Raw genomic sequence first — 17,194 nt, forward strand, 5'->3', positions numbered from 1 at the left:
CCATGGGATATACATGGGATATACATAGGTCAATACATGCACATTTATTGAATATATGCTAGAAAAATGTTTATTCAGAAGACATTTACTCATCTCTTCATCTTCTTTCACAAATTGGAGTCACCAGAAATGAAGATGTTTCCAATTTATTAGGTGTTGTCATAATTAATACAAAGGTTTTCTGAAGCAAATAAGGTGATTTTACTTCATTGGCCCCTCCTCCATCCATGGTGGAGGAATATAGGAAACTTAGCCTGAGGTAAATGCAAATCATTGGAATAAAGTTTGTTATTTCAAGACTCATTTTGTTCACAACAAACATTAAAAATGCAGTGTAAGGGAAATGCTGGCCATGCCCGCCTGGGGCCTGGCACAGGTGACATAGACCATGCACATTTGGGCATGGTCAGAGTGACGTAGCAAGACTTTAAATATGAGGGTCAAACGCATGCAGCTCTCTCTGTTCCCTCACCTGCCTGGATGTACAAGACTGACTCCGTCTTTCCTAATAAACATCTGCTCATCAAACTAGCTCTGACTCATTTGTGATACGAATTAATTGTGTTGCACTTTAATGCCAGACAAGTTATTCCTCAGATCTATTCTTGCAACATGGAATTAGAGTAAAAGTTGAATTCACATTTGAAGTCCATGGACCAGAGAAAGGAATGCATGTTTATTTTCATGTCCCTTCTTATTTTATGTTTTCAAATATCCAAGTTACAATAGCAAACTATTACTGAACTTCCCATATTGTGTTTGTTCCTTACCACATAGGAAGCTTTTGTGTGGCCAAGTAGGAAGGCAAAACCTACATTTTTCACTAAGGCCTTCCTTCTGACTTGATAAGACAAACAATATTTTGTGTGAGAAGTATTGGCACAATGGTTCTTTATCAGCTCAGACAACATGGAATATAGCAGCAGAGATTATGAATTAAGTTGGTTTCATAGACAGAATGAGGTAGTCAGCTACTGAGATGAGTCAATGGGTAATGACATTTGGTGGCAAGACTGATGACCTGAATACAATTCCTGGTTGCAGTAGGGAGTTAACACTTACAAGTAGTCCTCTGTACCATGGCTTATATAGTTTTTACTATGTCAGTACATCATACTGTCAATCATATGAAGTATATGGTTCAAAATTAGTTCAATGATCATTAATCTACTATTGTGCCCTTGTGTATTAAATTTAGTTTCTTGGTTTCAAGCCATTTCATTGAGGCATTTTTGAATTTGTAGCAGTAAATTATAGAGTCAACAAGTATCAACATTACAGGACTTTCACTAGACAAATTCATATTATATTCAGGGAATTTGTGCCAATTTCTCAGGCCATCTCTAAAACACATGGACTTTAGAGACAATGAGTCTTACTCTTTTTATCTTACAGCCTGGGCTTAGCAAATTACCATAGCTGTGTTAGGAGAGGTTAACCCCCAGAGAACACAGTTCTTGGCAGTCCTGGAGGAGACTGAGCAAAGTGAACCTACCATGAACAACAAAGTTTAGTGACTTCTACTTAAATGTATATTTACTTTAGTATTGCATTTAGCCTATACACTGGAAGGGAAGTACACAAACAAGTACAAGCCTCAAACAGAAGTGAGAGGAGGAATAGCTGAGTGCATCCAGAATGAGGAGTCATCAAGAAAGAAAGTGAAGAGGAGGGTGGAGGAACAAACTTTGATGCTATAATTTCCAGGACAGAGACTTTCTGTCAGCAGTCACAAGTCTTGCTTCACTAACCTAGCTGTTCATAGGTGCTTGGCCAGTGGAAGCTAATTCCTGTTTCCTTACCAGCAGAAGAAAATGAAGTCACTAATGAAATACTTTAAATGAAAAAAATCCTATACATTAAATAAACAATTGATTACTGTATCTTCACATCAAGCACAAAGAAAGATTTATTTTAGAAAATATTCATCATCTAAAAAATATAAGTAACCCCCTTTTATACAATGAGCATGTCTGCATCCTCAGGAGGATGCATGTAAACAGACAGCAGTCTTTATTCAAAGTATGTATGTGAGGTTCCCAACAAAGCACTTGCTTGTATGAACTGAGAGTCGTTAAAACAGAGTGAAGTAGGGCAGCACTCTCATATTAGAAGCTGTATTCAAAATTTAAAATTATGAGTCCAAAAATGCTGAATCTGGCGATCATGGGCAACACATGGTTAAAAAACCATCTCAATGTGATGTTCACAACAGTAAATAGTTTAATTTTCCTTTAAATTTAAAGATGTAACTTTAAAGATGACAGTCACCCACCCAAGTATTCTACTATCGTCTAACATCTGTAACTCCACTCAGACTGCTTTATGGAAGATAGAGGTCCTCAGGGCACCTTTAACATCTTTATTTCGAAGGGTGTAAATCAGAGGGTTGAGTAATGGAGTCACAAACGTGTAGACGAGGGCTATTTGGCGGTCTTCATCCTCTGAGGTGCTTGAGCGGGGCCTCAAGTAAACCAGGCTACAGCAGCCATACTGTAGCAAGACCACAGTGAGGTGGGAGGAACAGGTGGAAAAGGCCCGCTGGCGGCCCTCTGCAGACCGCATGCGCAGGATTGTGGCAGAAATGAATACATAGGAGATGCAAATCAGCAGGAATGGGACTGTCAGTACCAGGATGCCCACAACGTAGAGGACAGCCTGGTGCACATGGATGTCAGCACAGGCCAGGCGCAGGACTGGGGGCACATCACAGAGGAAGTGGTTGATTTCCCTGTGATATCCACAAAAGGGCAAGGTGAATATTAAGGCAGTGAGTTGCAGGGAAAGAAAAAGTGCCAGGGCCAAGGAACCCAGTACCATCTGGACACACAGCTTCCGGGTCATGATGAGGCTATAGTGCAGAGGGTGACAGATGGCCACATACCGGTCATATGCCATTACTGCCAATAGGAAGCAATCAGTGCTTCCTAGAGTTACAAAGAAGAACATTTGTGTTCCACAACCAGCTAATGATATGGGATTCTGGGCTCCGAAGATGTTGGAAAGCATCAAGGGCACCACATCTGTGGTGTAACAGATTTCTAGGAGAGACAGACTGCCCAGAAAGAAATACATGGGCGTGTGCAGGGAGCTGTGCGTGCACACCACCCAGATGATAGCAGTGTTGCCACAGAGGATCATCAGATAGAGCAGGAGGAAGAGTGTGAAGAGGAGAGCCTGAAACTCAGGGACGTTGGTGAACACACGGAACACGAACTCAGGGGAACCAGATTGATTGAGTACGGGTTTCTCAGTCACCATATCTTCTGTAAAAAAAAGTGGGTGGGATGGAGTGGGGAACCCTTATTTACTGAGTTGTTTCGAGACTGAGGAAAAGCAGGGAGCCTGCATATGCGTTTGTTATGTGATTTCCTTCTTATAATTCAGTTTCAATTCCAATGTTGGAAGATGAATTCACAGTTAAAATGTCTGATATATTTTTCCCTATAAATCTTCATTAGTGATAGAGTTCCTTATCTATGAACAAATTCCAGATAAAACCGGTAGAATCTTCTTCTCAAATACCTTCACTAATTTGTTTTAGCATTTTAATTTAACTGAGAAATGCTAAAATTTTATTTGTAAGTAAAAGGGTATATTTTGTATACATCTTGTAGAAGTACAAAGATACGCCATTGATATGTTTAAAATTAGAAACTTGGATGCACTGTTAACATTTTTAGTGTGTATTCTTACTATGTCATAGTAGTATGTATAGTTCATGTAGAGATCTTAATTATTTTTGCAATAAAATTAAATCACTACCAACATGAACATATACAATAAGCAAACAGACATCATTCCTATCCCTTTAATCTTATGTATCAGAACAGTAACCACTCTTTGGGCTTTTATGATTCTAGATTAGCTTTACTATGTTTTAATTAATGTATGTAATCATAATGTATATTACTGTCCATGGATTCCATATCATTTCTGCAAATGCTGCTCAGGTTTCTCTTGCAGTTCTGTGTAATAATATTCTGTTCTTTTCATAGCTGCATCATACCCCACATGGTGTCCATACTCTAATTTTCATGATACAGTCACTTTACATCAGGGTTTGACCTCATATCAAAATAGGCAATCATTTCCAATATGACATACATTTTTATATATTTCCCTTATTTGATTTTTTCTGAATTCCTTACTGTGCCCCAAACCTTTTCAACTTACATAAAGATCTACATGACAATTAATGAAACATAATTGTGTTATGGTTAGAGTAATGTTACCTGATATATGAATTATGACAAAGAAACCAAAATGCAGTAGGCAAAATTGAATTATACATGAAAATTATTAGATGAATTAAAGGGAACATCATGCATATAAGATATTGGATAATAATTATAGATTAAGTATTTTTAGTTTGATTGCAATTATATTTAAAATGTATGATGGCAATAGAATGTTATATACTTTTAAGAAAAGGAGTGTAAAAAAATTCTATACCTGACTGTCGAGACTTGTGTTCTGAGCAGTGCAAAAACTGTCTGCGATTTAAAAGGACACAGGAATATGTCTTCTTAACTGTAATTAAAACAACTTTTCAATAAATACGCTAGGTTCCTGAATGCTTAAATAAAATATTTAAATCCAGACTAGGAAATCACATAGTAAAGTAATGTTTTAAAGAATCACTCATAAAATATACATTAAAATGAATTATTAATACAAAAATTATGAAAAGCAAAAATGAATAGCCAGAAACAAAAAGCATATATGAAATAAACAACTTGTGTATCACTATATATATATATATATATATGTATACATATATATACACATATATATGTATATATATAAATATAATCTACAAATGTAAAATAACTGCATAAGTATAAAACCAAAATTTATGTGATCAGGCAGGGTGTGAGAAGTGAAATTATGAAAAGGTTCTTCATCTAAAGGAAGATTCAGAGGATATTTTATTATAATGTAACTAACTAGGGGCATATATTTCAGAATAATCATACATAGTTTAATACTCAAATTATTAATTTTTAAAAGTCATATGCTGAAAAATGTGTTATACCATTCAAATGGATGAAAATGAAGAAAAATATAATTGCATTTTAAGGTAAAAATCACTGCAAATAAAACAAGGAATGTGACTGGTGACTGTTTCACTATGTATAAGTTGAAGTTCAAGTTCAAATCAGGTTTATGTTCTCTGAGAGAATATATATATATATATATATATATATATATATATATATATATATATATCTCCACCCAAGGAAATCTGTAATGACAGAAAGTCTAACATCACTTTTCTTTTCTTTTCTTTCTTTTTTCTTTTTGGTTGTAGTTTTCAGGACAAGTTCTCTGTGTGTAGTTCTGGCTGTCCTAGAAATTGTTTGGTAGACCAGGATGGATTTGAACTCACAGAGATCCACTGGCCTCTGCCTCCTGAGTGCTGTGATTAAAGGCATATGCCACTAGCACCAGTGTGACATCATTTTCAGAATTGATGTTTATCCAGTTTCCAGTTCTTAGCCATCCAGGCAATGTTGGGCATAGGCTCCATCTAATGGTTTGGGCCTCAAGTTAAAGCAAGCCACTCCCACATTTGCCTTGTCTTATTACATCTTTTGTTTCTTTGTTTGTTTGGTTGTTGTCTCCTGGGCGCCTGAGGTAGATATGGGGGAGAAGGGAGATGTTGGTTATCTGACAACAGTGGAGGGAACAAAAATTGTGGTGAGGATGTATTATTTGAAAGAAGAATCTACTTTCCATAATAATAAAAAATGAATTTTGCTTCATCTATTCAACACAAGGAAACTAAAACAACAACACAGAAAAAAATGGCTGACTGAAGAAACAGAATGCCCAAAACAAAACAAAATCTAGGGTTAGTAAGATACCCACAATCAAAAACACTCTGAAGTGAACTGTGGAGGGGACTTCTGTTTTTTTATAGTGTTAAGAATAGTCACATTTGTTTATCCCTATGATGTTCATTAATTTATATTATTTACTTCTTTTTCAAGATTCTTTATTTACTACTCATATTTATATATCCATCATTCTTAACCAACATCCACTCAATTAGTCTGTCAGACCATCCAGTGTCCCCATTTTGTACTTGTTATTAAATGACTGCTTGACTGTGAACCCTCATATCTTACTATCCAGGTTTTTTGACTATTCCTAATTTCCAAAATATCTTGTTTGCTTATAATTCACCTCATCTTCCATCAAAATAACTTATATCATGAGCATTAATTTCATAATTAAAAATGCCAATGACAGTCTATGCTGAAGAGCATGTGGAAAAAAAGAAACACTCCTCCATTGCTACTGGGAGTGCAAACTTGTAAGACCACTTTGAAAATCAGTATGGCGATTTCTTAGGAAAATGGGAATCAGTTTACCTCAAGATCCAGCAATTTCTCTCTTGTGCATATACCCAAAGTATGCACACTCATACAACAAGAACATAATGTTCAACTATGTTAATAGCAGCGTTGTTTGTAATAGCCACAACCTGGAAGCAACTTAGATGCCCCTCAACTGAAGAATGGATAGAGAAAATGTGGTACATTTATACAATGGAGTACTACTCAGCGGGAAAAAAAAAAGCAATAGAATCTTGAAATGCGAAGGCAAATGGATAGAACAAGAAGTAACGATCCTGAGTGAGGCCCAGTCATGAAAAGACAAACATGGTATGTACTCACTCATATATGAATCTTAGACATAGAGCAAAGGATTACCAGCCTGCAATCCCGTCCCCAAAGGAACTAGGAAACAAGAATGACTCTAAGAGAAGAATGCATGGACTCCAGAGAAGAGGAAGGGGCAGGATCTCCTGAACTAATTGGGAGCATGAGGGTAGGGGAGAGAGAGAGCTGGTTGAATGAGAGGGGGAGAAGAGGAGGGGAGAAGAGGGGAGAGGAGGAAATGGAGGAGCAGGAAGTTTGAGCAGGGGGAAAAATAGAGGAGAGCAGGATGAGAGATATCATAACAGAGGGAGCCATTATTGGTCTGAGGAGAGATCTGGCACTAGGGAGATTTCCAGAGATCTACAAGGATGACACCAACTGACAACCTAGGCAATGGTGGAGAGGCTACCCTAAATTCCCTTCCCCTATAATGAGACTGATGATTGCCTTATATGCCATCCTAAAGCCCTTATCTAGTGGCTGATGGAAGCAGAGTCAGACACCCACAGCTATACACTGAGCTGAACTCTGGAACCCAGTTGCAGAGAGGGAGGAATGAAGAACAAAGGGGTTGGGACCAGGCTGGTGAATCCCACAGAGACAGCTCACCTGAACAAGGGGGAGCACATGGACCCCAGACTGATGTCTGGGATGCCAGTACAGGACTGATACAGACCCCTGAATATGGATGGAAATGAGGAGACCTCGGCACTCTATGGGGCCCCTGGTAGTGGATTAGTATTTATCCCTGGTGTAAGAATGGACTTTGAGAGCCCAACCCACATGGATGGATGCTCTCTCAGCCTGGACACATTGGAGAGGGCCTAGGCCCTGCCCACGATGATATGGAAGATTTTGGGGACCCTCCATGGAGGGCCTTACCCTCCCTGGGGAGCAAAGAGGGATGAGGTGGGGGGCTGGTGGAGAGTTCAGGGGAGGGGAGAGAGAGGAAGAAGGGATTGATATGTGAAGCAGGCTTGTTTCTAATTTGAACTAATAATAATAACAAAAAATGAACAACTAACATGCCAATGAATATACTTAAAGAAGAACAAATTTACATATTTTGACAACTTGATAATGTATAATTATAACCTGGTAGATACACTTTGACTGGAAATAATGCTTTCAGATAATTTCTTCATGTATAGACATGGATATTTGTCATAATTTTCAATGGAATGGAGCAAATAAAAGTCAAATTTCAAGTATAATACTTGGTATGTCATCTTTTGTGGATTATGCATGAAAAGTCTGCTGTTTTCTGAATAGAAATGGAGGAATGGATGGAGACGGGGAGGCGAGGAGATATTGGGGGAACTAGGAGGAGATGAGGGAGGGAAGACTCTGGCCAGGGTGCAAAATAAACAAGTGAATAAAAGAGAAAAAAATCCAAGTATCAACAAGGAAAGAATACATGTTAATGGTTTACTATGCCTATGATGGAAGTGTCTGAAATAATTTGAAATAACACTGTGGAAAACTAACAAGATCAGGAAACCTTATTAACATGAGTTTGTAAATCAACATATCATTTAAAAGCAATAACATATAATTACAAAAATGAAAGAACATGCCTGGAAATATTAAGTATTGACATTGTGAGGTTGATGTACTTTTGTCTTTCTTTTTATTACTTTGTGTTTCTCCATATAGATGTACTATAATAAATATACACAGTTCTCCAATTGTGACATCACTAAGGAATCTTGTTTTATGTTTGGCATTTCAGACGTGTGATGAGACAGGATGGTAGAGGGAGGATTAATTGGATTTCATGTTCAGATCTGAGTTTGAAGCTCAATACTCTTACCTGCTAATTTAATTTTCACACTGATCACATTACTTAACATGACTTGGTTTTTTAATGAGTGACAGGGGATGTGAACATGGTCTTTGTGAACAATTTACAAACACCCAATGTCCTAAATGTGTGACATTCCTGCATAATCTGGGTCATTAGGTTCCTCCTCCCCGTTCTCCCATCAAGATGGAGTTCCCTTTGGATACTTACTCTTACATATCACCCTTCCTGAAATGGAGGGTAAAGCCCTTTACAGATGCATCTTCTCAGACCTTTTGTTGCTCTCTAAACCTTCAATAATAAGAAAATGAGTAAAAGATGAAATAGAGAAAGAAAATAGAGGAAGGATTTCATCAGGATAATTACAAGCACATACAATTAAAGGCAAATAAGGTAGAACATTGTTGTTCATGAAAATTTTCAAGAATGGTTCTGTTTTTCTTAAGACCTGAAAACCAATGTAGTAATGTTGCATACACCAGGAGGCAGTCATGATCTCATTGACTATATACCCTTTCTGTGGATCAAATAAAAACATGAATGTTTAGAATGTGATGTCTGCCAGAACAAATCTCAATAGAGAAAATGCAAGGAAAAAGAGTACACATGCTCAAAACTCAGGCTGTGGCCTAAAAACATCATTTAAAAATAAATTTGTATTTGAAAATTTGATATTGACCATTCTGAAGGCCACTACCAATGGCTTTTAAAGCACCTTTGTGCATGCACATATGTCACTGTGTGACACTCAATCATTTCTTTTCTCCATTACTAACTGTCCCTGAAAACCCACTGATTGCATTTTTTCATCTTTAATACTTAATGGCTAGGCAGATCTCTGTGAGTTTGAGGCCAGTCTGGTCTCCAGAGAAAGTGCCAGGATAGGCTCCAAAGCTGCACAGAGAAACCCTGTCTCGAAAAACCAAAAAAAGAAAAAAAAAGAAAAAAGAAAAATACTTAATGGCTTTCCCCAAAACTGTTTTTGGAGACCACAACAACCATGGCATCATCTTCATATAAATAATTCACTTGTTTATGAGTGTCTGTATCGCCAGTTGAGAGCCTTATGTTTAAAGAAATCATTTTTTAAAGCCAGTTTGATAAACATTTTAGTTACTGCTATATTAAATTACACAAGGCCACAGAATTTTTTCCATTCATTTCTATATTTCTACTCCTTGATTTGGTTTTGTTTGTCTTAAATTATATCATTTTATTAATGTCAAAATCTTTGAATCAGCTTTCAAAGCAAAGATTCAGTGGCTCTTTCTACAACTGGGCTATGGTATAATTACTATAGACCACACAGACTCTGGTGATAGGTATGCCATTTGTGAACTTTCTGATAAGCTTATGCTTACCTCAACTGTCTAGGCATTGCAACCTACCAGCAAATAAAACAGACAAATATTAGCTGAGTCTGAACTACTAACTAAAATCTTGGCCACAGCTGAGAAAATAATAAGTCATGATTGCTAACCTTAGCTTCATAAGGTATGATAACATAAATTGAAATAGAGCAATTTAAGGATTCTTTGCAACTAATTCCTAAACTGTGCTTTTTCTTTTTTCTTTCTTCCCTTTCTTCCTTTCTTCTTTCATCTGTCTTTTCTTGCTTTCTTTTTTGGCTTTATGATGCAGGGTTTCTCCGTGTAGTCCCTAGCCATCCTGGAATTCTCTCTAGACCAGACTGGCCTCAAACTCAGAGATTCTCTTGTCTCTGCTTCCCAAGTGCTGAGGTTAAAGGTGTGTGCCACCATCCAGTTTAAACTGAGTTCTTTTAAACAAGAATTTCATGCTCTTTTTAGAAGTGAAATGTATAATAGTAAAATTTAAAATTTATTTATATTCCCAGAGATTTACAGTACATGCTATCATGATAACATTTTTTGAGCAACTGATGCAATTAATTTTACATAAAATTTCAATTTGGGACATTATATTTTACATAGCACCTTCCATGTTTCAATGACATGCAAAAATGTAGGAGACTTGAGCTTTAATCTGACTTCATGCTAGGATTTTCAACCATGTATCACAGCTCTTTTTTTCTAGGTCTATAAAAGCAAATAATGATAATATATACTTTAACAACTCATGTGTGATCCATAATTTATTTCAATGTTCATGACTATTCACTTAAATTATAAAGCATCATAGAAATTGTATTTTTATCATTTGTGGGAAGAGAATCTACATTAAGGAAATGCTGTCTTTAAGGTACTCCCTCACCAGTTTCAAATTCATTTCATTCTATTGGCTTCTAAGGAAACTCACCAAAGAGCAAATTAACTTTGCTGTTGAGATGCTGCTGCCACAGATGACTGGGGGAGTTCCAACAGAGAGACTTTTTCAATTTTCAAATAGGTGAATAGAGAATAAGAGTCCACAAGGCTTTTGTTTTTAATCTTATAGATGGAACAAGAAGACAACATGATGCCTTTATAAGGCCCACATGATGTTAAGAAGCATTCTTTGTTTTCTGGCACTCAGGAGAAAAGACACTGTGTAGAAATTGGTGACTGGGGTAGAACTGGGTGAGAAGCATATCCATGAGAACCATGATATCATGGGATAATCTAAGTTTAAGTCATTACTGAGAAGATTTGTATCTTCCTCAGTAATATAGAATAGATTCTGATACAATTATTAAGTCCATTCTTAGCTGATCTAGTCAGATCTCTGAGTGTCCTTCATGGGATCTCTACAAAATTAATGAGTCCCCCAAGAAGAGGTAAATCCCTCGTGGCACCCCTTAAACTTAATTCATCTAGAGAAAGAGAAATGTTAAGGAGAAAGTTTTCTGCATGGTCACTATAAGAGTTGTTGCCTTGGGATTTCAGGCAGGTACCAGTTATTCTTATCTGACACCCCACAGGGAATTGATGGTTTTATATTCCAGGTAGGATATCCCAAGTGAGTTTCTGAAGACATTCATTCCAGCTCCAGAACTTAAAGTATGTGTAACATATTTAACTAACACTGGTCCAGAATTTCTGGAGATCCAGGGTATTATTTTTGGACCTAACATGTGGCACTTTAATCCTCAGGCCATAAGGAAGTTCATAAATAGACATTCTCATCTGTGATGTGAGATGTTGGACTCTACAAACATTAGCTTTGAAATGCAATGAAATGTGTTTTTTTTTCAAAAGCAGAGTGTGTGAAGTATTTTTCTATGGTCATTTTTTGTTGTCTTTGGTATAATTTTATGTATTATACTTATTTTTCTTTTCTTAATAAAGTTTCCTTTTGATGATTAAAAATCACTGTCTCCAGTGGCATTATGAAGGCCAGAGAAGGATAGAGCATGTCCTATTTCACTTCATTCCCTTGAGAAGAATCTGAAGCTATATTCATGTTCAAGAAATACCAGCCATCTTCCTCACTTTACCTCCCACAGCATTGGGGCTACAGGCATGCATAGTATGTCCAGATTATCACATGAATTTCAGGGATTTGTTTTGTTTTCTTCAGTTGTCCACTTTATTCCATAGAAACTCTGAATACTGAATCTGGGTGCCATTCACATCTTTCTATTTTTATTTTAGAAATCATCTTATTTTACATATCAACCACCCATTACCTCACCCTCCCATCCTCCCATGCTCCCCACTGACACCCCCAACCCACTCCCACCCCCACCCACGACCCAAGTATAGTGAGGTCTTCCATGGTGGGGGTCATCAAAGTCTCTCACATCATTTGGGTGAAGACCTAGGCCCATGTATTTGGGCTGCAATAGTATGCCTCCATAGGGAATGGCTTCCCAAAGTCATTTGTGTACTAGGGATGAAGACTACCTCCACTGTTAGAGGTTCTATAGACTGTCCAGGCCTCCTAGCTGGCACCCACATTCAGAGGGCTCCGTTAGGTTCAATGCTGGTTCCCCAGCTTTATGAATAGGGTTTCTGTGTTCTTACAAGTTTGGGTCAACTGTTTCTGTGGGTTTATCCAGCACAGTCTTGTCTCCTTTACTTATTCCTCCTCCCTCTCTACAACTGGATTCCAGGAGCATGGCTCAGGGTTTAGCTGTGGGTGACTTCTTCTGCTTCTAACATCTACTGGATGAAGGCTCTAGGATGGTAACCAAGGTAGTCATCAATCTCATTATAGGGGAAGGGCATCAAAGGCAGCCAGATTCTAGGCATGTGAACACAGTTCTTCATGCTTTCACTACAAGGTCTGCTATTACCCACCAAGTAATCTTGACAGACAGATGTCTCTAATCTTAAGAGCATTTTAGAACTGGTGACTTTACCCTAACTCTTAGCCTAATTATGTTTTCTTATTTGTTTCCTTTCACCCCACACATGTCATGTTTAAAATCATGTACTTTATTATGGATGCTATTAATTTTATTTTTGTGTCCATAATCTACTTTACATCCATTATCCATAATTAATATCTATTTTCAGTATGTCACACATATTTTTTAATTAAACTGTGGGTAGGTTTGGTTATCAAGAAAAATTAATACGCATCTCACGTAGTTACTCTGCTTCAGGTTTGCTATGAAAAGAAGGACCAAAATCTACTTACTTGGTAGAAAATTAGTTACCATGGTCTTCACAATTATGTACCCACCACCATCATCACCACCATTGTAATTTTTATTTTTTCATGACAGTGTTTCTTTGTATAGTTCTAGATGTCCTGGAACTAGCTCTGTAGACCAGGCTGGTCTCAAAATTACAGAGATTCCCCCATTAGCCCTGCTTTTCAAGTGCTAGGATAAAAGACATGCACCATCACAGCCTGGCTAATGTTATCATTCTTAAGCACTGTGATCTAGTAAAATACCATCATTGTTTTCCTCCTCCTTTCTTACTTCCCAATATCCCTTCTTCTCCTATTGTCTTTCTCTGTGTTGTGTGCCAAATACATATGGCTGGGAAAGGTATAAGATAATGTAGGTTATACAACAGATAAGAAGGTATGAAAATGGGGGTGGTTGAGGGTATAAGGAAAGTTGCTGTATGTGGTCATATTTTACTACATAAAATATGGACTCTCAACGAATTAAAATAGAAAAGACATGATGGTTAATGGCAAAGTGACACACACACACACACACACACACACACACACACACACACACACACACCAATGTATGCACCCAAGACCATGGTATATGAAAACATATGTAGGTATACAATAGCAATTAGTGAAAAGAGCCCATCATTTTGAAAGAGAGTAGATGGGAAACATGGGAGGGTTCTGAGGATGGAAAGAGAAGGGAGACATGTAATTAAATCGTAATCTCAAAACATTAACTGTAACAAAACCATATAAAATATGTGCCATGAAATTGACAAGTATAAACTGTTTCTTGGGATAAAAATAAAAGCAGGAAATGAAAATGAGAGAACATATATAATGTCAATTGCTTATTTTGACCACAGAAAATCTATGCAAAGACATTGCAAATTGAAACCATACCATATCTTAAGAGTGGTAATTCATGTTCATATTCATAATCCTTGGAGGACTAAAGCAGGAAGACTTCAATTTTTTTTGTCAACCTATGCTACACAGTAAGACCCTGTCTCCAAATCCAAAATACAGAACCAAATGAAAACAAAATCCAAACAATGTACTATTTGCTATCTTCCTTCTAAAGTCATGTGGAACTTTCAACCAATCAGATGTTGTGTCATGGAAAACATCTCAATGCTGCAAACTGCCCACCAAGCTAAAATTCAGGACCAGGACATTGTAATTAGCACCACTCCCCTCTTTAAATTTTATACACAACCCACACAGAAGGGAAAGGAAGATATGTCACTTTGGAATCCTTGTCTGTGTAATACTGAGTCTAACTGAAATCTCTGGAAGCACACTAACTACACTTGTTATGGAGAAATTACACTGTGTAGAGCTATTGACTAATAATAGTTACTTGAAATATTGGCCATGGTGGATCTTTCTACTCAAAGAGGCTTCTACTATTATAAAAGCAAATATTTTGAAAGCTAATAGAAAATGTGTGTTTGTTGATATGTTTATTATATGCTTTGTGTATTATTTATACTTCTGCAACTCTGTAAGCACTTTATGATAACATTACTGCTACATAGCCTTTTGAATAAATATAAAACAATTACCTTCCTTAATGAAAGCAATTTAATCAATACTTTATTAGAGAATGTACTTGTATGTATAGTAAACAATTTGAATCATTCTGTGTGTTGCTAGCCCTCAAAAATTCTCTCTCTACACAACTTATATCTCAAGACAATGAATTCATAATAGAACCACAAACACCAGGCCCTCTTGCATCCACTTCTGTTTTAAATTAAAAGACTGAGCAATAGATGCAAGAGGTTGCAGTACTGTCATCCTTGGTTTCCATTTGTATGATTGCATTTGTTAAAAATTTGTTTACTCTTATAAAAGTTACCATTCCTGGAATAAATACCATTTTGCCTCAGTTTCTAATGGGCTTCTGATAACAGTGTATTTGTCCTTACTATTTAGGTGTCTTAATCATAATGGCCTACTGAAGTCAATCATTCCCTGGCTCAACATCTCATATAATCTTAACAAAAACATATGTAATAAGCTAAAACTTTCCCACTATCTATATAAAGACATATGTTTGCCAACACACCTTACTTTTTGCTCATTTTCTTGCTTATATCTTTCTTACAAGACTAATCAACTAGTCTAGAAGTATCACATATTAAAGAATGTCACAACACATAGGTAAACAGTAAGATGCTTTATGTTTATTGTTTCTCTGAACATCATTTTAACATCAGTAGAGATAATACTTTTTACAGTGGTACAGGGGTTTGCTTTAGCTCAAACTAAACTTTGTTATATTGGATTTTTGCTATCCTATCAATATTTGGGAGAGTAATTTCTGGTAAGAATTTTTCCTATGGCCTCTTTCATCTCACTGTTCCTCAGAGTATAGATGAGGGGATTGAGAAATGGGGTTCCCAGTGTGTATACCAGAGAAACAAACTTATCTTGCTTGGGGTTGTAGCTGGAGTTGGGGCGTAGGTACATGAAGGCACAACATCCATACTGCAGCAGCACCACAGTAAGGTGAGAGGAACAGGTGTTGAAGGCCCTGTGGCGGCCAGCTCCTGAGTGGAGTTTGAGCACAGCAGCTACTATCAAAGCATAGGTTGTAGCAATGAAAAAGAAAGGCACAGCAATGGCTAGTGTGGCTGCCACTAGCACAGAGAGCTCATGGATATGACTTGAGGCACACACAAGACGCATCACTGGAGGCACATCACAAAAGAAGTGCTCTATTCCCCTAGCCCGACAGAATGGAAGACAGAAGATGAATACCACAAGCTGTAAGGAAAGGAACAAGCCAATGACTACAGAAGCCACAACCAAGCGGACACAAAATGTTACAGTCATGATGAGAGGGTACTGTAAGGGATGACAGATGGCAACATATCTGTCATACGCCATGAAAGCTAGGAGGAAGCAGTCAGCACTACCAAGTCCAATGAAGAAAACCATTTGAGTAGCACAGGTCAGCAGAGTGATGGTCTTCTCTGAATGTAGGGTGTTGGCAAGGATATGTGGTACCACCACTGTAGTGTAGCATAGTTCTATCCCTGAGAGGCTGCCCAGAAAATAGTACATGGGCGTATGTAGGCGGGCTTCTGTCTGTATGGAGACCACAATGAGGATATTCCAAGAGATGATCAATGCATAAGCCAGGCTGACTCCAAGGAAGCAGAGCATCCGTAGCTCCGGGTTGCTAGGATAGGCTAGGAACACAAACTCCATCAATACTGAGTGGTTTTCCCAGGTCATTGTGCACATGGGTGTTTTCTTTAGAGTGGAAAATGATATCTCTCAGATGAGTGATATATTTAAATTATAGACAATTCTTTTACTTATCAAATATAAATTTAGATGTGAGAGACAGACTATCTTTTATTTCTCAATTTTTTACAAAATTTATTCACATGTAAATCTACATGTTAATTTCTACCTGCAAACAGTATGGAAGTGACATACTATTAACCGAAACCCTGAGAGGAAATGGGTGGATTCAGAAGGGTATTTTCAGAATGCATTGAGTATCAATTAAATTCTTTAGGTAAACTCATTATTCATCATCAAGGTTTTCTTGGGTCATAAATTATTCTAGAATGCTCACAAAGAATTTCATCAATTATTCACTCATATAATTAATGTCTATAGATGTCACTTATATGCATATGTAATTTGCTGTTTTTTCATGCATTTAATTAGTGACATGACAATTTCATCCTCACAGATCATCCTACAATGGAAAGTTAAGATAGAAAGAAAGAAGCAAGACATGTTATGAGATGAATAGTCATAGACAAAGTCTTCAAGATAGACTTGACAATGTCTCAAATAAGATGCTGAAAATGGTGTTCCCCTTTTTTGGTTTCTCTTGGCTTATCAAATAAGGATAGATATGCCTCAAACACATTTGTATTTTACAATAGGTTTTCCCTAAAATGTTAAAAACAACATGAGCACACTGCTGAAAACTTTTGGTGAGTTTGAACAAGATGGTAGAATACCTACTCAGAACCTATCCCATATTTCCCTTTATCTTCCAACAGGAAATGTGTAATCTAAAGAGGAAAACGTATTTTCCTCAAAAAGGAAAGCAGAATAAGAACAATATAAAATCACCCCCAAATTTAAATGAAGAGGTTCAACTCATTAAGTATGCATATCCAAATTTCTTACTATCAAATTTTAA

General features: G+C 37.0%; 2 protein-coding genes across 2 annotated transcripts; both read right to left on the reverse strand.

The window, feature by feature from the left end:
• Positions 1-2,313: 2,313 nt before the first annotated feature.
• Positions 2,314-3,261, reverse strand: LOC100764405 (olfactory receptor 10Q1). Its single transcript, XM_027406783.1, has one exon. It carries the CDS (start codon positions 3,259-3,261, stop codon positions 2,314-2,316), a length of 948 nt encoding a protein of 315 aa, XP_027262584.1.
• A 10,378-nt stretch (positions 3,262-13,639) lies between these two features.
• Positions 13,640-16,263, reverse strand: LOC100767036 (olfactory receptor 10W1). Its single transcript, XM_027406825.1, has 2 exons — positions 15,337-16,263; positions 13,640-13,672 (listed from the first exon to the last, which is right to left on the reverse strand). The coding sequence occupies exons 1-2, from the start codon at positions 16,261-16,263 to the stop codon at positions 13,640-13,642; spliced, it is 960 nt and encodes a 319-aa protein (XP_027262626.1).
• Between the last annotated feature and the right edge of the window lie 931 nt (positions 16,264-17,194).

Source organism: Cricetulus griseus, chromosome 3 (assembly GCF_003668045.3).
Source record: "Cricetulus griseus strain 17A/GY chromosome 3, alternate assembly CriGri-PICRH-1.0, whole genome shotgun sequence".
NCBI classification, from domain to species: Eukaryota; Metazoa; Chordata; class Mammalia; order Rodentia; family Cricetidae; genus Cricetulus; species Cricetulus griseus.